This window comes from Alexandromys fortis, unplaced genomic scaffold, assembly GCF_014885135.2.
Source record: "Alexandromys fortis isolate MF-2015 unplaced genomic scaffold, M_Fortis_MF-2015_v1.1 scaffold_3, whole genome shotgun sequence".
NCBI classification, from domain to species: Eukaryota; Metazoa; Chordata; class Mammalia; order Rodentia; family Cricetidae; genus Alexandromys; species Alexandromys fortis.
In genome coordinates, this window is record NW_026067909.1 from 3,763,835 (window position 1) to 3,789,421 (window position 25,587).

A 25,587-nucleotide genomic window follows, 5' to 3' on the forward strand; every position below is an offset into this window, starting at 1 on the left:
AGGACGAACGGGGGAGCAAGCTCAACGATCCAGCTGCTCGGCTGCAATGCTGTATGATAATTTCGCAAATTATTATTTTTAATATAATCAGCTTTTTCCTTAGGCACTAAAAGAAAAAAGTTGAATTGCTCACAAACTAATAAAGGTTTATCTTCTGAAGCATCAAATTCTGTTTACTCATGAAACACACACCTCCTCTCTTCGCCCACCGGGAGGAAAATTAGCATTTATTTTCCCAGATAAACAAAAACTGGTGGAATGTTTGTTGACATATTTGGGTGTTAAGCTCTTGCTTACATTTAAAACGATATAGAAGAATGAGGAAAAATTGGAAGCAGCCTTCCTTGACTCTAGGGTTTCATTTTCCTGTGGGGAGGCTGCTGCTTCTGTGGATAGGATGCTCTGGGGGGCCTGGGTGTGCTAACAGCAGCGTGCGTGGAAAACAAACTCCCTCAGGCCCAGGAGCCATGTGACTGAAGAACACAAGATGCTTTGGGTGTTCGGCACAGCTCCTCTGTGCACTCTCAGCAATGCACTGTGGTCTGGGAGGAGCCGGGTTTCCACCTGGAGCTCTCCTTGAAATTCCACTGCTGGCAGATGTGATTGGAACTCGGACACAACCTTCCACCCATGATGCAAGCTTGGAGTTTGTCTTCCAGAGGCTCTGTAGACTGACATGGCATCTTTCTTTCCCTGGTGTCTAGGTATGGGGACATGAGGAGGCAGATTGGTTTCGAGATCAGAGACATGTGGTACAACCTGGGTGAGTAGCTGGCTGTCATCTTGGGGGTGGAGTGAGCACCTTGAGTTCCCTCTGCATTATGATATTGGCCCCATTTCTCAGTGTTGATGCAATGTGTGTGTGCATACATGTGTGCGTGTGGAAAGGATGGTTCAATCTTTATTCCTTAGGACTGTCCACCTGATTTTCAAGCAGGATCTCTCATTGACTTGTAACTTGCCAAGTTGGCTAGGTCCTGCTTCTCAGGCCCCAGGGATCCGCTTGTCTCCACTTCCCCAGCACTGGGGTTACAAGCATGAGCCACCTTGCTCAGATTTGTTTTGTGTGGTTCTCGGTTTGAACTCAGGTCCTCCTCGTGATTGCATGGCAGGTACTTTACCTACTAAGCCATCTCCCCAACCCCTTTGGGATAAGTCCTCAATTCCTTCTCTTCCTGGGATAGTAATCACTGTTCCTTGCTCAGATCCATTTTCAGTAAGGAAAGCAGATTAAAAGGGAGAAAAAGGTCTCCCTGAGCCAAATAAGGATATCAAGAAAGCTTACCCTGGTATCAGGTAGACACATAGGTTGGACTGCCATTGCTCCAAAGTACTCTCTGCTTAGGTCTGGATTTGCTCTAATTCATTTGCCAGACCACGTGACATTTGCGAGACCACGTGACATTTGCCATCGCTCACTGTTCAGTTGTGCAGAATCTACCTTCTAAGAGGTTTTTTTCATATACTCAAACTCCGCATTTGCTTACCTTGCCACCAGGTGGTGGTAGCATGGTGTGCTGGTGTGATCAAAGCAACGAGAGATCTGTTTAATGATAATATAAAATGAATATAACTTTGCCCAGGAATTAATTCCTTAACACAGCACGTTTCATCAGTCACAACAAGGAACTCTCTATTAATCTTAACCAACGGCCAGCAAGGTGACTCTGCAGCTAACAGAGCTTCTTCCCAGAAAGCCTGATGAGTTGAATTTGATCCTAAGACTCATGTGGTTGAAAGAGAGAACCAACCCCTGCAAGTTTTCCTCTGCCTATACTATGATGCACTTGAATTCAAATGTACACACACACACACACACGCACATACACACTCACACGCACTCACGTATGTGCACACATACACAAACAAACAAATAAATGGGGGCTGGAGAGATGGCTCAGTGGTTTAAGAACATTGACAAATCTTTCAGAGGACCTGGTTTTGATTCCGAGCACCCACATGATGGCTCACAACTACCTTTAACTGCAATCCCGGAGATCTAACACCCTCTTCCTTCCACCCCAGGCACTATCTGCATATGGTTCACAGATATACATGCAGGCATAACACTCATATACATAAAAACAAAATATTAAAGTTAGATAAATGTGATAAAATTATGTTTTAAAGCCAATAGGACATGATTTTCCCATAGATAAGTTTCTTAACAAAAATAGGGACTAACAAGAACTTGACTTCTGTCTTCAGTGTTCCTACTGGGAGCCTGGTCATGATATTAAGTCCTTATAAGCCATCTGCCTTCTGCTCTCAGAGCTTGCATCAAAGCATCCCAGACTATGTCTGGGTTACCCAGGCACCTGGAGATCATCAGGGATCAGCGTAGTACCTGGCAAGTATGGCTAAGAAGACTAACGGAAGCATGGTTTTTGATGGAAATGCAGTACTGGATTACATCACATACCTGGACACCCTGAGACAGACAGGAGTAGACTTTGTAGGGCTGCCGCTGTTACTATGATCAGCAGGGTCAAAGTGACCTCTTGGCAACCTAAACAAGGTTCTCATTGTCCCTTTTGACGCCTCGCCCTCCCGAGCTCTCGGTTTCAGATGTGGGAAGGGAAATACTGTATCATCTGCAGGTAAAGTCAGAATTTCCCAATGCTCTTTGCCTTTCTGTTTAGATGAAAAAATAGAGCTCTTTCCTCCTTTTTTTTCTTGATATTGTTGAATTTTTATACGAGAGTCTTACTGTGTACCCAGTCTAGACCACCTCAGCTTCTTAAGTGTTGGCTTTGCAGATGTGTACAGTCACGCCAAGCTAGATATTTTGGTTTTGATTTTAGTTTCTCAAGTGGATCTTTACCTGAAATAGAGATGAGAAATGCCTGGGAAAATGAGACTATGAGAAACTCCGTAGGTGATATTATCATATAGGTGCCATTACTCTATAGGTAATATATAGGCAATGCTGATAGCATAAGTGTTTGGCTTGAGGTACCAGCCCAGCTCCTGCAGGGTAGAATTTTCTGGTGGAAGTGCAGACCTTTCAGCGCAGCTGTGTCTGCTGTATGCACCCCTGCTTGCAGAACCTGCACTGTATATGGGGTATCAGAATTGGAACAGGCTGAGGACTCTTCAGGGACAGTCTCTGTAAGACTATAACCTGACCATAACAACCTGTATAGGGAGGACCTAAGTCCTGACTCTTGGGCATTCCAGCCTGCTGATCTCTGCAACATGGACCCTACAGGAATGATCCTGCTCTTCCTGACTTTCTGCCATCTCTGAGGTGGCCTATGAACCCGGGGATGGAGTGGGTAGTTTGCTAAGTCACGCTGACTTTTCTTTCTCCAATAACCTACCCTGTCCTGCTTCTGTGACAGTTGTGTTTTTGTTTTGTTTTATCTTATATTTTTAATGCTGACCCTGATCTTTGTGCTTTTAAAGTTTTATTCTAATATCTCAATCACTGAGTTTATTGTTTTATACATGTACAGGTTTCTTTGAAAATATTCACTCCCACTACCCACTCTTTCTCTCTCTCTCTCACTTCCACTAATGCCCCCCACACACACACTTCTGTGCCCTTTTTTATCTGTTTGGAGTTACTCAGTAAGTTTCATAAAGGCTCTTACAGAAGCACAGTAAGCATTATTTCCAGGAGCAGGTGCACCTTGCCCATCGCTGTATCACAGAAGATCTTTCTCCCTCCTCCAGCAGCCAAACTACGTGCTCCCTTTTAAGTATTGTCAGTGGTGCCTCTGATGCTCCAGAGGTTGACTTTGAACCCGCCCCATTTCTTTCCATGCTGTTTTCCATGACAGCCACGAAGGAAGGAAAGATGGCCTTTGGGAAGAGTGAGGTTCTCCCAGAGCTTCCTTGGGAGCCTTCAGTCTTAGACTCTTCTGTCCCAGAGTAGTGGACTCTCTTTTTTTTAATTTATTTATTTATTAAAGATTTCTGTCTCTTCCCCACCGCCGCCTCCCATTTCCCTCCCCCTCCCCCAACCAAGTCCCCCTCCCTCGTCAGCCCAAAGAGCAATCAGGGTTCCCTGCCCTGTGGGAAGTCCAAGGACCACCCACCTCCAACCAGGTCTAGTAAGGTGAGCATCCAAACTGCCTAGGCACCCACAAAGCCAATCCATTGCTGGTGGGAATGCAAACTTGTGCAACCACTTTGGAAAGCAGTGTGGAGGTTTCTCAGGAAATTCGGGAACAACCTACCCAGCAATACCACTCTTGGGAATATACCCAAGAGAGGCCTTATCATACAACAAAAGTATATGCTCTACTATGTTCATAGCAGCACTGTTTGTAATAGCCAGAACCTGGAAACAACCTAGATGCCCTTCAATTGAAGAATGGATGAAGAAAGTATGGAATATATACATATTAGAGTACTACTCAGCAGTAAAAAACAAGGACTTCTTGAAGTTTGCAGGCAAATGGATGGAAATGGACTCTCTTGACAACATCTGCCATCATGTTCTCATAAGATGAGCCCAGCAACAGAGAATTTTGATTCACCGTGCCAAGAATGAAGATAACTGAGGAGGAGCCCCCTCCTCCTTATGGTTACTCCCTAATGTGAACACATAGGTAATGCCTGAGGGTTTCAAAGCCTGCTCATCAACAGCAAACATCAACTTGGGCATAAGAACAAGCAGGAGATCAAAAGGACCTTGGCCAATTAAAGAGCAAGGATTTGTCATCTACATGAAAGGACAGCTGCTAAGCAAATAACTGAGAATTTCATAGGATTGTGTTTGGTTTTGTTTTTCTTTGGGCAAATAATAAGCCCTTTGTTCCTCCTGGAATCTGTGGGGTCACCGTGGCCAGCAAGGATCCTTCCTGCTGTGGTGCTCCGGTGTTCAGGCCTGCCTGCCAATAGCGCTGTGCAGACTGCCGCTCTCCAAACTCCTAGCGGCCCATCATGATTTCCCAGGGTGTGCACAACCTATTTTCCACATAGCTTCCTGTTTTCTTTTTTTTTTTTTTTTTTTTTCCAATGGGCTCAGGTTTGGGAATTTGTTGGCAGGCACATGCAGCCAGTTCTGCCAAGAAAATAAAAATAGAAGTCGGATCAGATGTGTTCCGTTCCTCACCTTAGAATTAGTCACCTGTCACTCCACCAGTGCACCGGATGCCTTCCCTCCACCCCTCCAGAGCTGTGTGTGGTCTTTGGAGAGGGGTGTCTCACACAGATGTGCCCCAGCAGCCCTGCTGGGTGGTATAGGGCAACAGGCCTTTTCTTCCCGGAACAAAGAAAAAGTCAAAACCATATTCTTCCAAAAGAACTGTAGGAAAAAATGTGTTTATTTACCCAATTCTCTTATTTATGAGAACTACGTGGAGGTGGCCTCGGCTCCCTTGCACCTTGGTTCCACCAGCTACTTTTGTTTGTTAAGCCAGCTCTCAGGAGCCAGGACGTGCTCCCTGACCTGATCTAACTGGAACAAAAGTACTCACAGAGAGGCCTTGTTTTGGCCTTTTTTTTTTTATGCAAGGATCCCCTTTGCTGGTGTTTTTTTTTTTGGGGGGGGGATGCAAAAGCTGGCTGCTTTTCATTAAACCCAGATACCGTCTAATGCACCCTAGCAAAAAAAGGACACAAAAAGTGGTCCTTTTGTGTGCACAATTTTCCCACTATAAGACCCTGTCCAGTGGCTGAATTTCTGAACATCAGATGTGCTGAGGCGAACATCCAGACAATGGGGAAGGTACTGACTGGGAAATGCCTGGCTTCCATGAAAGCCTGGTGTCACTTTCGGAGGCGTTAGCACTGCACCCTGTCACGAGAATAGAAATTCCAGGCAGATCTGAAATAGGTACAGAACACAGCTAGGAAGCCGAAGGTAGAATGTTTCCTTGAACCGTGGTTATTAGAACCTCTGCTACTTTTCTGTTGTTGTCATGAAACACCATGACCAAAAAAGCAACCTACGGAAGAAATGGTCTATGGCACCTAGGGTTCCAGAGAGACAGTCCATCGTGGCAGAGACAGTGTGGCAGCAGGCTACTGGGACAGGAAGCTGAAAGATCATATTTCCATCTACACCCAGGAAGCTGAGAAAGCAAACTGGAAGTGAAGCAAGGCTACAAACTCTCAGAGTCTTCCCCCAGGGGCATACTTCCTCCAGCACCTCCTACAGGTTCCATAGTCTTCCCAAACAGAGCCATCGACTAGAGACCAAGTGTTCACATACCGGATCTGTGGGGGACACTGCTCATTTAAGCCATCACAATCATCCTGTTCTTCCTTTCTCTCCAAAAGGGGGAAAAAATGCATGAAATCCCTTGACTCTCATTGGCCCACATTCAGGTCCATCATTAGAGACTTTAGCTTGATGTGCATCAGGGGAAACCCCACAATAATTAAACAGATAATAATGAACATCAGAAAGCCCTACCCACCTTACTAACTCAGGGACTGTGGACTTGTGACAGCTCTGTCCCCAGGGGTGTCACTCCTCAGAGGTCTCAGGCTAAGCTAGCCCGGTGTGTTTTCTGTACTAAAAGGAAGGGTGGTGATCCACGGGGATGAAGCCCCTATTTTTTTATTTATTTATTTAATTATTTATTTATTTTGTAGCTTAGTTTTCCAGTGGCTGCCCCTGCAACCACTTGATCTGCCTTGTCTGATCTTCCCAGCTAGGGACAATAAAAGCTGAGAGTGACAGCTAGAACTTTATGACACCGAAATTACAGCTGATGAACAACCTGCTGTCACGATCGGCTGTTTTCTGAAGCATTGGCTCTGACATCTTTTAGGCATAATACAAGGAAAATGTCACCTGAGGAATTGAATATAATGGCACATTCAGGGGACCGCTTTGCAGCACTTGCATGCCTTTCAGAAGTGTTAAGCATTGAGGGAAATGGGCAGAACCGCACCATGGCAGCTTCAGACAAGATGCCAACTATTGAGCCAAAGTTGGAAATTTGGATTCTAATTAAATTCAGGTTCCTTATCAGAGATAACATTTTGTACCTGTGTCCAGTCCATAAAAATCATCTTTTGGCTTATGAGAATAGCGTACTTTCTTATGTATGGTTATTTATAATAGACACATTTGCTTAATGTCTCTCTTGACAGAAATCTGCGTTTGTTGAGCCATAAAGAAAAGCAAATTCCGTATTGTATTTCCCGATTGTGTCAAAGTATTAATAAGATTAATTAACTCCAGATCAGCTGGCTGGTGTTAATAAGAAAATGTCACAAATAACTCACTCAGGCGTATCGTTTCTCACGCACCCTCGTGTTCCGTGCTGGAATGAGACAATGTTAGTTACAGTGCAGCGGCTTGAAGATAAAGGAAGTGTTCCGTAATGAAAGATGAGAGGTCGCTGCCTAGGAGCAGCGCTCCTGCCTCATCGTGTCCCCTCAGCAAGCTGGCATATTAGTCAGTGTTCTCTAAAGGAACAGAACTGATAGGACAACTATGCGTGTGTGTGCATGTGTGCATGCATGTGTGTGTGCATGCATGTGTGCACATGTGCGTGTGTGCACGTATACATGCGTGCATGTATGTGTGCAAGTGTGCGTGTGTGTCTATGTGTGTGCGTGTGTTAGTGCCTTATGGGTTATGATCTTATGTTAGTCCCATGTGGCTGTTTCAAGACTCTCATAATTGTTCAGTCCATGAAACTGGATGTCTCAGCAGCCCCAACCTTGTGCTGGCATCCCAGGGAGGACCTAGAGAGCTGCTGGTCTTCAGTCTGTTCCTTCTCCAAGAAATAGGTTCTAACCAGCAGAGGAATCCCTCAGCAGCAGAATACACGAGCTTGGCAGCAAGAATGATGGCAGGCAGGCAAAAAGCAAATGTTTTCTCCTTCCATGTCCTTTTCTGTGGGGGCTGCCACTACGTGGCCCAGATTTAGGATGGGTCTTCCCACTTCCAATAATCTAATCAAGAAAAATCCCTCACAGGTGTGCCCAGCTGCTTGAGTTGATTCCAGATGTTGGTGGCTGACCACGGTGATTAGCCATCACAGCCAGCCTGCCTCTGTGCAGTCTAGTAACCTCATTCCACTGCTTTCTCCTCCTGCCTTCCCTGGCTCTCATCAAGCCCGGTGTATCTATGCCATTTATGCCATTCCACATCCTGAGTTCAGTGACAACACAGATGAGGGGCCCGGAGCTCACTAAGCAGCTTTGGCTGGCCAATGAGCCCTAGGAATCCACCTCTGTCCACATCCCCAGTGCAGGGAATACAAGTGTATTCCACCCACCACAGCTTTGTTTTCTATTACTTTAAATTCTGAGGATGGAACTCAGGTCTTCAGGCTTGCAAGGCAGGCTTTTTATCTCTTTAGCCCAACAAAGCTGTTCTAAAGAACAGCATAAATGCTTCCCTATCCAGCAGCAGCCTGATGTGGTAGATCCTACTGTTTCTGCAGTCCCATGCCCCAGCGGGGGCTCTGTGTGCTTTGACTGCAGCCATTCAGAGTGCTTCCTAAGTCATTGTGTAGTTCCCCAGGTGCCGGATGGACCACACCTCTGCACACCACCTAGGAGACAGAAGGGACCTGGGACTCCCTGGGTCAGCTCCCGTGCTTGTCAGACACCGGCTCTCCCAGCCCCAGTCCCCTGCTCTGTCTGACTGAGTAACAGATGGTGACCATGCCCTTGACTTATGTGCCGCAATTGACTTCTTGCGAAACCAGCCTCTCTGATCAATATAGAGAGAGATTTTTGTCTCAAAACAAACATCGAAACAACTCCTCTAAAAGAATACAATAGTACCCCTAATTACCATTACACACACTGAACAAGACATGCTTACAGGTGACAAGTTTTTCAATATTCTTTTTTATTACTATTGTATGTGCATACCTGGTATGGGGGGGATACATGCCATGACATGTGAGTGGAGATGGGAATAACACTGGAGGGCCCGTTCTCTCCTATCTTTATGTGGGTTCAGGGATCATACTTGGGTCATGAGACTTGGTGACAAACACCTTTACCTGCTGTGCCATCTTGCTGACCTGAGACACACTTAGAGAATAGTGTGTCATTGCTTGCTCATGCTTTCCTCACAATTCAACCCTCACAACTCCTCTCTACAGATGAGGAGACTGGGCCATCCCTGCCCTTCTGTAATACACAAAGTGAATGTGCCTTTAATTAGCTCCCCCTTGTAGCACTGGGGATTCCATCTACTTTTTTATTTTTTTGTATGTGAATATGAGCGTGAAGTCCTCATGTGTTCCGTGTGTGTGAAACCCATCTCCATGTCCTCTGCTTTACTGACTGAGGCAGAGTCTCTCACTGAACTCAGAGCTTGCTTTGTCCGCTAGTCCAGCTCACCACCCTGTCCCAGGTCTCTGCCTCTCATGTGCTGGATCCCCAAGTGCTACCATGCCTCTCCAGCTTTTATGTGGGTACTGGGGTTCTGAACTCCAGGCTGCATGCTTACATGGCAAATGCTGTACCTACTGAGCCGTCTCCTCAGCCTTCAGGCCACACCTGACTTGAAGTGCTCAAACTCCCTGCAAGCAAGATTGGGTTCACAACCATGGAGGCTCCCATTCAAAATCACTGGGTCTATGTTGCTGTGTTCTTAAGCCCCTTCTGGAAATCCACCCCTTCTTTTTAAATTAATAGATGTCACATTTCTCTATTGAAAGGTCAACACAAGATAAAATTCATCCCAGAAATGGTCGGCCCGATACTGGAAATGACGCTGATTCCTGAGACGGAACTTCGGAAAGCCACCATCCCCATCTTCTTTGACATGATGCAGTGTGAATTCCACTCCACCCGGAGCTTCCAAATGGTGAGGATGTAAGGGTGCAAAGAGTGTGAGGGCTGGAGGGACAGACAAGGAAGACTGGAAGGCATTCACAGATGATTGATTCTGTTGCTAGAGGTGACGCACACAAATGATGATTCGCAGCAACAGTTCTCCACAGCTCTAAGAAAGTCTGTGACCATCCTTACTGAAGAATCTGTCATCATCTGTCTTCCTCTTTGGGGTCCTCAGTTTCTGGCTGTTCCTTACTGATGTTTATATGGACCTAACACTAAATCTTACGTTAAAGTCCCTTGAAGCTGGAATGAGGGCTTTATGAGTTTAGAGCATTTTCTGTGTAAGCATGAAGACCTGAGTTTAAATCCCTAGAATACTTGTTTGCGTTTTTTGTTTTTGTTTTGTTTTGGGGCTTTTTTTTTTTTTTAAAAAAAAAAAAAGGCTACCCCAACATAGTAACACATACTAGTGCTGGGGCAGGAAACAGATGGATTATAGGAGCTTGCTGATTGGCCAGCCTAACCAAAAGGGTGAGCTTTGGGTGCAGTGAGATATTGTCTCAGGGAATAAGGTGGAGACTGAGAACAGGACACTCAGCATTCCCCTTTGGCCTCTGCAGGTGGGCCGTGCACTCCAGTCCTCTGCAGGTGGGCCTTATACTCCTGGCCTCTGCAGGTGGGCCATACACTCCAGTCCTCTGCAGGTGGGCTGTGCACTCCAGTCCTCTGCAGGTGGGCCTTGCACTCCTGGCCTCTGCAGGTGGGCCATGCACTCCTGGCCTCTGCAGGTGGGCCATGCACTCCAGTCCTCTGCAGGTGGGCTGTGCATTCCAGTCCTCTGCAGGTGGGCCTTACACTCCAGTCCTCTGCAGGTGGGCCTTGCATTCCAGTCCTCTGCAGGTGGGCCTTGCACTCCTGTCCTCTGCAGGTGGGCCATGCACTCCAGTCCTCTGCAGGTGGGCCGTGCATTCCAGTCCTCTGCAGGTGGGCCGTGCATTCCAGTCCTCTGCAGGTGGGCCTTGCACTCCTGGCCTCTGCAGGTGGGCTGTGCATTCCAGTCCTCTGCAGGTGGGCCTTGCATTCCAGTCCTCTGCAGGTGGGCCTTGCACTCCTGTCCTCTGCAGGTGGGCCATGCACTCCAGTCCTCTGCAGGTGGGCCGTGCATTCCAGTCCTCTGCAGGTGGGCCGTGCATTCCAGTCCTCTGCAAGTGGGCCTTACACTCCAGTCCTCTGCAGGTAGGCCTTACACTCCAGTCCTCTGCAGGTGGGCCGTGCACTCCAGCCCTCTGCAGGTGGGCCTTACACTCCTGGCCTCTGCAGGTGGGCCATGCACTCCCCACACAGACATACCCACTCAGATACACACATATACATATACATATATATTATATACTATATATAGGATATATATATAGGGGATGTGTATGTAATTTTTAAATTTGACTTTAATGGAGAGATAGCCCTTCAGGAAATAGGTAGACTTTTTGCCCTAGGCTGCTCAGTTCCCACTACCCAAAAGTGTACTATGCACCTGCTCATTCACAAAACTTGAATCACATTGAATGTTTTCCCAGTATACATACTCAGAAATGCAATTTTGGAATCAAAATACTTTTGTGCCATTTGACATTATTGCTAAATTGTTTGATATTATTGCTACAAGCTTTGACCTGCCTCCACTGCTGCCACCTCTAAAGCCTGGTTCCAGTGTCACTCCAGGCTTATAACCTAAAGTACTTTTCCCAGGCATAAAATTCATCTGACTTTCTGAATTTCATATGAACCAAGCACAAAGAAAGACTTGTGAAAACTGCTATTAAATTTATATAAAAAAACAGGTAAAGGGAAATAAAGTATTTATATAGAGATAAATGTCACAAGTCCAGAAAACTGAAATCGAAAGCCTTTAAAACTGTTTATACCGTTTCTCAATTTTTAAACGTAGTCTTTGGGTCAAGATAAAGGTCAAGGGTGACTGAAATGAAGATGCATGAGAGGTGAGTGTCTGCGTCTCCTCTCTCCTTGCGGTCTCTGTGTCTGGTTGCTGTATTATGGGGGTTTCTAAATGTCCTACAAGAGTCTCCTAAGGAGGTGCTTCAGTTTTGCTGGAAACTGATAGCAGTTAACAAGATCCACGGAAGCTGGGTCTTCAGTCTAAACATTTGTCTCCTTTTAGGCATTCAGACTCTGTCCTTTGCTTTTGCAGAAAGCTAAGCTTCCTGAGTAATAGCACAGAGAAGCGATGCTCCCCAGATTTTAGCTCATGTTCTATACGCATTTCACTGACTTAATACACGCCTTGCTTGGATGTAAGCAAATAAAAAGCACAGCCATGAACGAGCAGATCCACTAAAGAGATGTATTGTCTCATCCTCCAGCGTTTTGCGGGACACTCACAGCTGTTTCCATTTGTGCTGAGGCGCAGGGTTACATGCACTCACAACCTTTACGTGAAGCAAACCAAAAGACAAAAACCGTAAAGCTTATTGAAGCAACTACACGATCACAAGCTTTCCCTCCACTGCAGAACAAATACAGGAAACAATCCACTTGTAAAGAGGAAGGGTTTGTGTTGGCTCACTGTTTGGAAGGGTTTTGTTCCCCATCAGCTGTTCCTGTAGGGCAGCACATCATAATGGGACGGGAGGAGTAGTGGAACAAAGCTACACACCCCAGGGCCAGGAAGAGAAAAGAAATCAAGAAAGAGCTGAGGCCATGATCTCCCTCAAAGGTAGACCTCATTGATTTACACACGTCCCACACGAAAGGTTTCCTGGAGACCAAGCACTTATCGCACGGGTTTTGAAGGTGTGTTAACAATGCAAACTGTCACAGGTCTCTTCTGTGTCAGTCTGTTTCCGAGGGTTGTTGAAAGATCAGCTGCCTCAGCCTCCCAGGAAAATGCCATGTCCCAAACCTTCCCCATCACTCACTTTTCTGCTGCTGTCCGGGTCACTTGGTTTTCTAGTGTACATTAGTTACAGTGGCCTTTGTTTGGCCTCTCTGCCTCCTAATCAGCCATTTGAGAAGACTCACCATTCCTTACCCTTTCTCAGCTCCAACCTTCATCCTTTTCTTCATCCCTACTCCCCCACACCAGGGCTCTCTTGGACCACAGCACTTCTCTGTTGACATCCTCTCTCCTTCTGGCACCTTCCTGCTTTCAGTCTGGCTAGTCCTTGGCAGCCTGTTCTCTTAAAGCAGAAGGCGTACCCCCTCTTCCTTATAGCCATCTCTGCAGGTACAGCCTGACTGGGTGCACGCCCAGCCCCCGGGACACAGCTGGCTCAGCCTGCCTCTCCATCCAGGAGCTTCTGGGATGGGGATGGTTGGCTGCTGTTTAAGTAATCCACCACGAATGCAATTATCTAACCTGATTAGTCACATCACTGAGGGCTTAAATTGCCTCCATTTTTATAGCAGATGCACAAACCTAATGGAGTGAGGGGAAGGCATTAGGGTTTTTTTGTTTTTAGGCAGCTTTAGTGTTTTGGTCACAGGACACAGCCTCTTCTAAAGATTGTGCTTTCAGAGCAGAGAAGTTGATATGCTGATGCTTGTGAAATATGCATTGTAGCCAGGTTGTATTGTTGACTTGTAATTGGAGTTTGGAGGTGACCTACTGGGTTCAGGGGGTAACCTCCATTTGACTCAAGATTAAATTGTATCTAACCATGCCTGGAGTTTTAGAAGCCCGTGCTGCAAATTGGCTTTCCCAGAGTTGCCTGGAGTTGTTGCCCTTGTACTCCTCAGCCACAGTGCCAGTATTTTATTAGCACGTTCTTTCCAATACAGTTCCTGGAAGAGCAGAAACGGCCTTCAGGATGCCTGCGCCCTTGCCCTGTGCAGCCTCTCCAAGGTCCTTCCATTGGCTGGGCTCCTAGAGTGGTATGATAGGGAGGCATAAGGTTACCCATTCAAGAACTGACAACCTTTCTAGGGCCATATTTCTTACCTTGGGTCACTGAGTCATCTTGGTTTCTTCAGTTCTGGACAGATTTCACCACGAGCCATCAGTTCAATGAAAGTCTGTAGGCCAGGGCAAATGGCTTATTCAGCAGAGTGCTTCCCTGGCATGCACAAAGCCATGGGTTCGATCCCCAGCACTGATTAAACTAGGCGTGGTGGTACGCATTTAATCTCAGCACTTTAGAGGTGGAGGCAGGAGAATCAAAATCTCAAGGTCATCTTCAGCTGCCTCGCAAGTTTGAAGCTAGCCTGGGATACATGAGACCCTGGCACAGAAAAGTCTAGAAAAAGCAAAACAACAACAATAATGGGAAAGTCTGTGGACACAGGGTCTCTCATGTTAGTAAGAGTCACCAGTTTATGGCCAAGTTGTACAGGGACTGGCCCCCAGTGGGTAGAACTGTGACCTAACATGAAAGGTCTTGGAGCAGACAGAAGCCTGTGAAATACAAGGCAGCCTAAGGTTCTTTCTAAAATCCCTCCTGGCTATAGGCATGCATGTCCTTATGGGCTAGCACAGAAATGGAAGGAGGACATGGTCAGCTGGATACTCTCTCGCACCCCCCTCCCCACACACTCTCTCTCTTCCTCCCTGCTCCATACTGTCTTTGGAGCATGTCCTTTTCCTCTGTGGTTGTTGGTGTGATAGGAAGCAGAGGAAAGAATACATGTGAGAGTCCCAGCTTGGGGACTTCTCATGTGTCCCTGGGATGATCAGTCCTTAACTGCATTTTATAGAGGACTCCCTTGTCACTCTTCTCCTCTCCCAATGTAAGCCTCCCCTCAGCAGATTCCCATTCCTTCTTTCTCTATCTCTTCCATCTCTGACTCCTTCTGAAACTCCAGAGTTTTGATTCTTTCCGTCTGTCCTAAGACCCTTCTGTGATCTGATTGTCCTACCTGTTTACCTAAGTCCCATCCTGCTGGTTCCCCTCCAGGACTTCTGTGTCCACTCTTATTATAACATGTTACCTCGATTCACCCCGCTTTCATGGTCCTCTGCCTGATTTCTACCCCATCCTGCAGTAGCATAGGAGAGGTGGGGAGGCGTCCAGATGGTCCTGCCCCATTTCTCATCCACCTCAACACACCTGGCCTTGGAACAAAGATGATGGACCATCGCTTGGCCTAACATTGACTTTTTTGCCATCTTACTGACAGTCTCCCAGATGCATAACGCAAAGAGTCTCGGCCTCACACTGCATTTTACTTCCGGAACATAAAAATGAAAAAAACCACTTTAAATTCTCTCCTGACTTTTTTTTTTTTTTTTAAAGAATTCCATTTGTTACAGCTTTGGAAAATACAGTGCTAACAGCTGAGAAGTGTAAGCAAATAGCCACACAGGCCACAGACCATTGATAAAACCCGCGGTGGGAGAGGTGAAATCATGTTCTCAATCATGGGGCTGTCTCCTGTCATCTCTGTGAGACTCGGTAAACTGCTCCGCCACCTGCAGACACTGCCATTTAGTAGTAACAATGTAAACACGAGTCATCTTGGTGTCATCCAAGATTGCAAGGAACTCAGTTCCTGGGTCTCTGTTTGAACACTCTCTTTCTGCTGCTCAGGCCACTAACCTTAAGCAAATGATTGAAAAACCCAAGTGGATGTTGGAAACTTCTGCCACTTGGTTGAAAAGCCAGTACAGTTCATACTGCACTATGTGTTTGTGCTGTGCAGTGTGGGCTTACTATGCATGTGAATACATTTGGTGGGAATTTTATATCTTGCTTATTCTCCAATTCATTGGGAGTTTTATTTGTTGGCTTGTTTACCTGTGTTCTTCATTTCGGAAGAATACCCGATCGTAATACTTTGGATGCTTCTAGAGGAACCGTGGCATGGGGAGATTTGATTTCATTGAATTCATTCCCAAAGGTGGTCTGAGAGATCTTGACAAACCAATACCTTTGGCTCCAAGAGTTCCTGTTATATTGAATTCTGTTCTTTAAAGCCTTCCAGCAAAGACATACTCAGCGTCCCATATTCTCCCTCAACTAAATCAACCTTGTCTCTCTCTGAGGCCATTTTCTCTGAGTTCACAATAATTGTGCTCAGCCAGAATTTCTCCCCAGGCTGAGCTGTGAGAGTCTACAGGTGACTCAACCAGACTATGTAAGCAGCCCAACCTAACTGCCCCCAGGGCACAATTTTGGGGTCAGCTCACGAACAGGTGAGAGAAGCTTCACGGTCAGGAAGCTGCCTAGTTGATAGGGGGAATGTGGAGGCTTTTAAATATGGAATGAAATCCTAGAGATTAATTAAGTGTGTAATTAAGTTTATACAGTGCTTAAGGAAAATAAACACAATCTATGAAAAAAATATTAGTGTGTCTAAGCACAGGATTAAAGGCTGAGTGACAGATTGGAGAATCTGGCCATGTTAGGATGTCATCAGGAGAGTTGGGAGACAGATTTTTAAGCACTGGCTTGTGTCTGCTGAGGCTTCTTCTGGTATGAATTTTCCATCCAGACTCAGTCAACCATCTTTCTGTTTCTGTGCCCTCTGGTAAGTCCCATGAGGAAGGTTACATGGCTCCAGCAGAGTGGCCCAGCTCCATCTGAAGGTAGAGGAGACAACAGAGGAGATTCCTGTGTGCTCTCTGAAAGCAGGAAGTGGCCAAGCACCAAGCTCCTACCTTACAGTGTCTTCTGAGCTTGTTTTCATGAGAACAAGGGGAAAGTAGAGCTTACTTTGGGCAAAGGGCAACATTTACCAGGAAACTCTTTTGCTATTAGATGCAGCACGCTACGCTCCTCGGTTCATGAGTTCAACCAGCTGGCAGAGCAGGAAGTGAAGAGAGAGAGGAGAGGGAAGTGGCTGCTTTTTTAAAGGGAGAGAGAACACGCCCCAATGGGCTGGTATCTCAGCAGCTATAGGCTGGAGGAGCGGAAGGACCTCCTGCAACACCTCCCCCTTTTGTTTAAGTAAGAGAGCTCTAAACCTACTACGAAATTATATACAATAAGTACAAATATCCTATTCTAACTAGCTTAGGTCTTGTATAATAAGTAACTTGGCCAAGTCATGAGAGAAAAGTAACTACATTTATATAGTCTTCAACCCCATCGAAGACCTGAGTATTTTGTGGAGGCCTTTGTATGGTGAATTAGCTGTATGTCCAGATCTCTGTGATAAATAATCCTAGATACAAGGCAGATCGGATTATATACATGTATAAATGTATTATAGAGATAGCAGGAAGGATGGTAAGGTGGCTCAGTGGATGGAAACATGAGCGCATACACACACACAAGATTTTTAATAGCAGTAAACCTAACCCAAAATTAAACGTTTCAAATGAATTGTTAGAGGCTTCAAGATTATGTGTGGCTGGGACCCCCACTTTGTAGTCTCTGAAATAGTATTCAGTAGCCCTGAGCTGACTTTGGCAGCAGGAATGGGAAGCAATAGCTTTTTTCCTAAGTCAATTGAATTCACAACATCAGTGCCACCGTGAGGACAGCCCATCAGAGTCTGCTGAAAGGCACCCGTCCGAATGCCTGCAATTGATGATCTCTTACATTTAATGTTCTCAGGGGGATACTGCTATCAGAGACTTGAGATGCTTTATTCCATATTTTAGGTTGGATGCCCTGTGGATATTTTTGTAGCAATATTGGTGATTCAGAAAAAAAGAGAATATAATGATTCCGCGTATTACATCAGCGAGCGAGCCTCTGCCACCTTTTGAGTAGCACAATAAACACACTCTAATTTTATCCTAGCCACAGAGCCCCGCTGCCTGTTACCACAGTGCAGGCTGACAAGGGACACAATCAACTCAACCTTTATTAAAAAAAAAAAAAAGCAGCTCTGCTCTGTCAGCAAATGGACTGTCTCCAATTTATTGGGATGGGGCCGCTTAATTCTGACTAGGATAACAGGTCACAGTATACTAGCATATTGATCCTAGTGTGTTCTGTAAAAACGAATGAAGACTCGGAAATGAGAGGCTGGCCGAAGAGCCCTGGTGCTGTAAGCCTTGCTGATACGTGACAGAGTTGCCAGGTGTTTGTGCAAATGCTCTACCTTACTCTGGCATTCAGTAAATCTCGAATCAGCTGTCCTCTGGTACACTTATCATTCAGCCACTCTTTTAGGAAAACATTAAATTCCTCAGACAAGTTTGATAAGCAACATATTTAAGGAGCCAAGATGTCCTACATTTAGACACAGAAGCAGAGAAAGCATTAGAATTTCATAAGGTAGAAGCCACATCCCAATACCTTGTGACTGGGGAGGGGCAGACAGTTTTAACTGTGAGTGTTTGCCAATGTGAGGGTCTTTCCTTTCTGAACTTTCTAAACTTTCTCAGTTATATTCCTCAGGCATGGATGTTTGGGTGCTATGTCTGAATTAAGATTGTTGGTTCTCCTTTAGATCTCAAATATCTGTTGTGAATTATACGTTTGCCACACTTTTGACCTTTGCTATCCCACTCTACTGTCCCCTGGAAGATGGGGCTGCCTTGAGATGCCATCTCAGGGCTAATTGCAAGAGATCTCCCTTGTGTTAGAGTCCAAAGGGAATGGCTGCCTGAAGGAATCCTTTTTAAAGAGTAGAGTCATTGCAGACTGGTAGCAAAAGGTGGGCATTTTACAGCGAACGTATTTTTCTTAAGATTCCATGTTGAGAAAAGGAAAAAAGCCAAGCCAATCTTGTCCTTCAATGGAACTGTCTCTGTTTTTTAAAAGCCTTGAACTTCTTAAGCCTGACAATCAAAAAGTGGTATTTATCTGGGAGGAGAGGGAGAGAAGATCAGAAAGAATGAAGAGCTCAGAAAGGCCAAGGTTGCTGGGAGGGCTGCCAAGTCCTTAGTGCTAAGCAAGAAGCAGCCCCCTAACCCTCCTGCCCCAGCTTACATTTGTGCAGCAGGAAGAAAGTGAGGCTCTGGGTACTGAGGCATCCTGATGAGGATGGGAGAGAGTTAGGGAATAGAATATTTGTTTAACTGTGTAAAGATGCATTGCGTTTGTTTGTGTTCAGAATGATTGTCTAGCTATGTAAAGATGTGTTGCATTTTTTATGCTGCATTTGTTTAACTAAGAAGTGTTGCTGATTAACTTTTCCTGCCTAAGGCATGTGATTGGTCTAATAAAAAGCTGAATGGCCAATAGCTAGGCAGAGGAGAGATAGGCGGGGCTGATGGGAAGAGAGAAAAGGAGAACCAGCCAGTCAGCCAAGGGCCAGATAGACAGACATGGAGGAAAGAGGAAGGCAGGATGGACAATATGTAGATGAGGTAAACAAGCTTTAGGGCTGCACATAGATGAATAGAAATGGGTTGATGTAAATTAAAGAAAAAAACCTAGCTAGAAGCAAGCCTAAGCTAGGTCAAATATTCATATTAATAATAAATCCCCATGTCATGTTTTAGGCTGGGCCAAGAAAGCCTGGTACAGGAGAGTCAGTACCACCTTGCAAGCTCCTCCCTGGGCCTTGCTTTCAGCTTCTCCAGAGCCCACCATTAGCTGCAGTGCCACAGTAGCTCTTCCCATGCCCCATGTCAGTGTCCCATGTCTGTAGCTGCGGCTAAGTGATGTCATGCTTGGTTGACAAGGTCCAGAAAGCCAATTGTCTCAGTACCAATTAGTCCACTCTTGGCTGATATACTAAGCTCTCGTGAACTCCATCTGCCTTAAGCCTCAACTCCCTGCATCCCAAGGGATGTATCTCATTGTAGAGGGCTTCCTGGCATACAAGAAACCCTGGGTTCCATCCTCAGCACTCCATAAAATCTGGAATAGTGGCACATGTGTATAATTCAACACATAGGAGGCAAGAGCAGGAGGATCCCAAGTTCATCCTTAGTTACATATTGACTTTGAAGGCAGCCTAGGCTACATGAGACGCTATTTCCAAACACACGACAAAACACCGAACAAACATTTTATGTGCAAGGGGCAACATGGTCACTTCATGAGAAACAACTGTCTCAGGCTCCTCTCTAAGCCTCAATGTGTCAGTCGCTATGGGAGGAGGCCTACTCTCATCTGGCTGTCCTTCTTATAAGAGCTTTGTCCTCGTGAGGGACCTGGGTAGTGTCATTGAGAAGTGGGTGGTTGAACACCTTTGAAGGGTCCCTGGGGCTCCTCATATCTATGCTGTAGTATACTTGCTTTCTGGACTTTGAGCTTTGTTGTCTGCTTCTTTCTTGCACATCGTCCTTGTCCAAAGTGTGGGTGGATGTCTCCGTCTTTATATGAGCCAGTGCTAGGTTCTTCTATCAACATGCTCCCTGGGTAACTCCGGGTTTCTCTTTGACCTGGGTGTCACCCGGCTCTCAGGGAAGGAGATGGGGGAACATTGTCATCATGAAGGTATTTATGTCCAGTCTTGTGAGCCCTAGAAACATTCTGAAAATTTCTGACTCCCTGGGATTTAGAGATTTTTTTTTTTAAGTCTGGATTTGAGAGATATGCAGTCAACTCTGATACTTACGCTATCCAGTCAGCAGCTCTGGGGAGCATAGAGCGAGCCTGGAGATGGACCATCTAAAGGTGACTGCTGATTTCTCTTTCCGGACTCTTCTGCAATCCTGTTTGATTTGGAGATCCGTCACGGAGTGGCAGTGAAGTGGCCCCGTGGATGTTTTCAGATCGCCGAGAATGCTAACCTAGCAAATGAAATGCCATCTGTTCCCTCCCAGGAATCTACACCCTATTTCACATGTTCGTTTGTAGAGATAAAGTTTAGCATCTCTTTCCGTTACTTCCTGATTCCGTTTCCTACCGTTGGCTTCACTTTCCTTCTGCGTGTCTTACTTCTGCTACTGAGACACACGCACTCAGGCTCCAGTAACTGGAAGAGGAAGGAAAAGTCCTGTCTGAGTCAGGCAGTCATCAGATGTCTGCAAGGGCTCGGGAACAGCATCTCTGAAAGGCAATCAGGTTTCAAAGTCGGAGGGTAAACATCCGACGGTGATCCCAAAGATGGAGAAACGATTGAGGCCCACATTGTCAACTGAGTTATATACTATGCTAATTATTTATGCTTCCTCTGTTTAATTATAGTTTGAAAATGAAATCATCACTAAGCTGGATCATGAAGTGGAAGGAGGCAGAGGAGACGAGCAATACAAAGTGTTATTTGATAAAATGTAAGTGTTGATTCGCGGGGGGATTTATGTCAGGAGAGAGACAGAGAGACTTGTAATTAGACTACAATGAACTTTGTCGCCCAGAAATAATTAAAATGTGTTAATAATGGGAAATATTTTAAACCCGCACCTCAAGTTTCTTTCTTGGAGTGTGATTAACAAGGTGTCTGTAATTATTTTTCAGCCTCCTGGAGCACTGCAGGAAGCATAAATACCTCGCCAAGACAGGAGAAACTTTCGTGAAGCTCGTGGTGCGGCTGATGGAGAGGCTCCTGGACTACAGGACCATCATGCATGACGAAAACAAAGAAAATCGCATGAGCTGCACAGTCAACGTGCTGGTGAGCGGGAAGTTAATTAAACCTTCCATCTTCACAGAATGCAAATGGAGCCAGGATAGTTGGGAGCCCAGAGGACAGCTGGCCATAGAACACTTCACAGCACAGCACAGCTCCCTCCCCCACCTCCCCACTGGGGTCCTCTTTGGTGCAGGGAAGGAAGGACAGAGAACTGTTGGCCTATCTGCTCTCAGTGAGGCTGAGAGCTTGGCTCCCTTCTGAATGTTTTCACAGTGTACCCGCTGTAGCTGAGGGTGGCAAGCCATCTTGTTTCATAACCAAGGTAGCACCTCGTGAATTCCAGATTTGAAGACTCTACTTTTATTAGATCAGAGTCATGTACTATACTGAGTTTCTTGAATGGTAGCATCCAAAAGATATATTTATCCTTAGTCCTGTGACTATGGCCCTTTTTGGAAAAAGAAGTCTCTGCTGGTGAGAGCTGGGGGATAGCTCAGCAGGGAAAGTACTTGTCTTACTAACCTGAAGACCCGAGTTCAATCCTCCAGACTCACGTAAAATCAACCCAAGCATGGTAGCATATAATCTCAGCACTGGTGAAGGGAGTTGGGCAGTTGTATTTCTGGGTCTCACTGGGCAGCCAGCATATCCTGGTTGGCGTGCTCCAGGCCAATGAGAGAAAAGAAAAAAAAAAAAAAGAAAAGAAAAGACAAGGTAGACAGTAGCTGAGGAATGACTGACAGCTGAGCTTATTATTCTCACGTGTGTTCACACATCCACACTGAAACTGGAGATGAGATTAGCCTGGGTAGATAAGGGTTAAATCCATTCTCAGGAGTTCTCATACACAGGAAAAGAAGGAGCTGGGCTTGGTGGTGTACTTGGGAAGTGGAGGCATGAGGATTATGAGAGTTCAAGGCCAACCTCAGCTGTATAGCATATTTGAGGCTAGTATAGGCCCCAGAAGACCTTGTTTCTGGGTGTCCCCCTCCCAGGAAAGGAAAGCAAACACATACAGAAGAGGGGCTGTGTGACCAGGTATCAGCAATTAGAGTGATGAAGACAGTCCTCAGAGCTTCCAGAATTCTAGACTCTGAAAAAGATAAGGAATAAGTCTCCCCGAGATCCTTCACAGGAATGGCTGGTCCCTGATACCTTGGCTTCAGAACTCCATGATGGGGAGGATGGTTTCTCTCTTCTTTGAAGCCATCCAGTTTACTGTCATTTGTCCGAGCACCGAGGGACCCCAGTGCAGGGTAGCACAGGAGGGTGGCTGGGTGAATTTGGTCCTCACTGATCTTGACATCAGTTCCTGTTATCCCTCAGTGCAGTTAGGTCTATGGACACCCTTCCTGGCACACTGCCTTATTAAGTTGTGTCTGGAAAGAACAGGCGATCCACTGTACTTTTAGAGAACTTGGTGGCACACAAGCTCAAGTTTAAGGAGTGACTGGCCACCTCATGCCTCTCTTTGTGGATGCACCTCCCAGACTGGCTTCAGAGCTCTCCACTTCTGTGTGTACTGCTACCCTCCTAAGGAAGCATAGTGGCCGACTCCTGACCATGTAGGGCTCTCCTCTGCTTCGCTCAGCTGTCTCTAGGCAGAAATGCAAGACAGCCTATTCCTACCATGCCCAACTTTCTTCACTGTTCTCCCCGGCCATTGGCCTTGTGAGGTCAGGCCATGATCCAGTCATTGAGCAGCATACAAGCACTTGGCCTTCACTTTCATATCTGCCATTTGTGTGACTTGCAAGGGCTCTGGGGGGGGGGGGGGATACTGGAATGAACTTTCATACCAGGAGGAATGTGGTACAGCATTCATTCTTCCAAAGAGGTTGGAGCAAGGGCCCCGTGAGTGACGGCACTTGCTGTGCAAGCCTGAGACTCTGAGTGTGCATCCCAGTACCAACAAAACATCAGGCAACGTGGCATATGTGGCTCAGTGCTGCAGTGAGAGGCAGAGACAAGAGGATCTTTGGGGCTTACTGACTGCCAACCCACGTATCTCCAGAGTCAGTGAGAGGCCCTGTCTCAATGGGACAGGGTAGAGATCAATAAACCTGACATCATCCCAAGGCCTCTGAACACACACACACATACTCACATACACCACCACCACTACTACATCATAATGAAAAATCAGAGATAGTTGGTGGCTAAGAGTGAGCATTGTTCTTGCAGAGGACCTGCGCTCAGTTCTCAGCACCCATGTTAGATGTCTCAGAACCTCCTGTCAATCCAGCACCAGAGGATCCGATGTCCTCTTCGGGCCTCTGCAGAACTCATGCATGGACAGAGACACACATACGTTTATATAAATAAATAGTAGAGTAAATCTTAAGAAAGGAAGGAAGAAAAAAACCTTGAGATATTTAAATAAAGAGATGAGCAGAAGGGTTGTTTTACTCTCTGCTTCCCCTAGCATCAATGTAGTCTGTCTTACGATGAGGAATATTTCCCGAAAACTCTTATGCCATTGCATCCCCTGTATGCTGTTAAGGCGGATGACAGACTGTTCCAGCAATGAGTTTTCCCTTCCATAAACATGGGGACCTATGATGTCTGTCAGTTGTGGGAAGAGCTTGGAAATAGTCACTGTCTTTGCAGCAAGGAAAAAAGGAACAAACTGAAAGACTAGCAGTTCTTCTAGCATTCATCTCCTTAGACAGGCGAGTGCTCCTGCATCTGGAGAGGCAGGGCGATCCACAGTCACAGCGCCGGAGCTGATATCCAGGAGTGCAGGAACTGTGGCTGGACATCCCAGTCCTTTCCACCAAAAATAGCCATACCCCAAACAAAGAGCAACAGTTTAAGGGATAGAGAAGCCATCGGAGCCAGACTTGGATACAGCGGAGGCTTTACAGCTCCTGGCCCAACATTTCAAATAATTGTGGGAATTGAGGAGAACTGGGGAGCTGAGATTCAGTCAGTAAAGAGCTTGAGAACCTGAGCCAGAGCCCCAGAACTCACACTAAAAAAGCTGGGTGTGGTGGCACATGCTTGTAATCCCAGCCTCAAAAAGATGGAGCTCAAGAGCCAGGCCAGTATGAGAACCTGCCTCGAAAGGGAGGGGCAAAAAAGTTCAGCAGGTGCCTGTTGCCACATCTGGCAACCCGTGTTCAGTCATCAGGACCCATATAATGGAGAGAGAAAACACCTCCTTCAAGTCATCCTATCCCCTCCACATGTGTCATAGTATATGTGTGTAATTGCACACATATGCATGCATGTGTTCACACACAAATGCATAATAAATAAATATTTTAAAAAAGATGGCTGATGTCTACAGAACAACACTTGAGGTTGCCCTCTGGCCTCTATGTATACATGCACAGGTGAGCACATATATATGAACTCATGCATACATGCACATACAAAAAGAGTAAAACAACTTGAGGACTCTCATGATGAGGAAGGTGGCAAGATGCAAGAGCAAATGGATGAGGTGTGCAGAACCCCATGGATCAAAAAGAAATTCTGGAAACTGAAACTCCCTCACACAATGAAATATCCCTTGGATAGTTCATCAATGGCTGGGGCCTGACCAAAAAAAAGTTTTTTTGTGGGCTTAAAAGTCTAAGTAGATGCTACACCCTTCAAGAAAAGTCACTGACTTGCCCTCTTCCAGCAGCTGTCCGTTGCCAACAGCTCAGCAAGGGCAGAGTTCATGCCCACCTCCTCTGTCCCATGCTGGGATTGGGTCTGAGTAGAGTGTGTGTAGACCACGTGCATGCTGTCACAATTGCTGTGAGTTCATATGTGTTTATTTACCAAAAACATTGGGGTGTTTTGAAGTCTTCCACCACCTCTGATCCTGTAAGAGTTTGGTGCCTACAAACCAACCACACTCCAGTGGAGAGCCACACATCCAGGAGCAATGCAAATGGGACCTGGTGGGTTTAAAACAATTGTAGACCTAAAGTTGGGAGGGTAGGGAGAGAATGGATCTAGGTGGTATTGGGAGGGGTGAATATAATCAAAATATATTGTATGCAATTCTCAAAGAGCAACAAAAAAAGGAAGTACAGTTAAAAGAAACCTAAATAGGTTACTAGATCTGTGTATGGCTCCTACATATGTGATGTCTGTTCCTGAAATCTGCCCACATGGCTCTTTATGTTCATGTAGACTGCCTGCTAAGAAGGCCATCTTCGCCTGTAGGCACAGGAAAGCAACTGGTTTCAGCATCTTTGTGCGTTCTTACCTCTGCCCTAAGTGATGAGCCTTCCTGGCGCCCGTGACAATGACATGAAGTACAGACTGGCCTTTTCCTGTGGGAAAAATGTGGAGACCTTTTCAAAATCACTCCCTGCTCTGGATGTGATTGTCGCTGGCACACTGTGATCCATAAATGGGTCTGTGAGGCCGCTTAGCTTCCAGAAGGAAGTAGTATTAATAGATTCGTTAGGCTTCCAACTTTGATGACTAAGACCTCAGTGTGTTTTAAAGCAAGATCTCCGCTCAGGGCGACATGGAACCTGCTAGAGAGGTGGCACC

At 46.0% G+C, this 25,587-nt stretch overlaps 1 protein-coding gene across 2 annotated transcripts in view; it reads left to right on the plus strand.

Moving 5' to 3' along the window:
* Positions 1 to 25,587, plus strand: part of Dock1 (dedicator of cytokinesis 1) — a 512,909-nt gene that overhangs the window by 427,653 nt on the left and 59,669 nt on the right. For both annotated transcript variants that reach the window (XM_050136678.1, XM_050136679.1), the window contains exons 32-35: positions 705 to 763; positions 9,594 to 9,742; positions 20,703 to 20,788; positions 20,973 to 21,129. In XM_050136678.1, the coding sequence (XP_049992635.1) occupies positions 705 to 763; positions 9,594 to 9,742; positions 20,703 to 20,788; positions 20,973 to 21,129 (451 nt within the window). The remainder of the gene's footprint in view (positions 1 to 704; positions 764 to 9,593; positions 9,743 to 20,702; positions 20,789 to 20,972; positions 21,130 to 25,587) is intronic.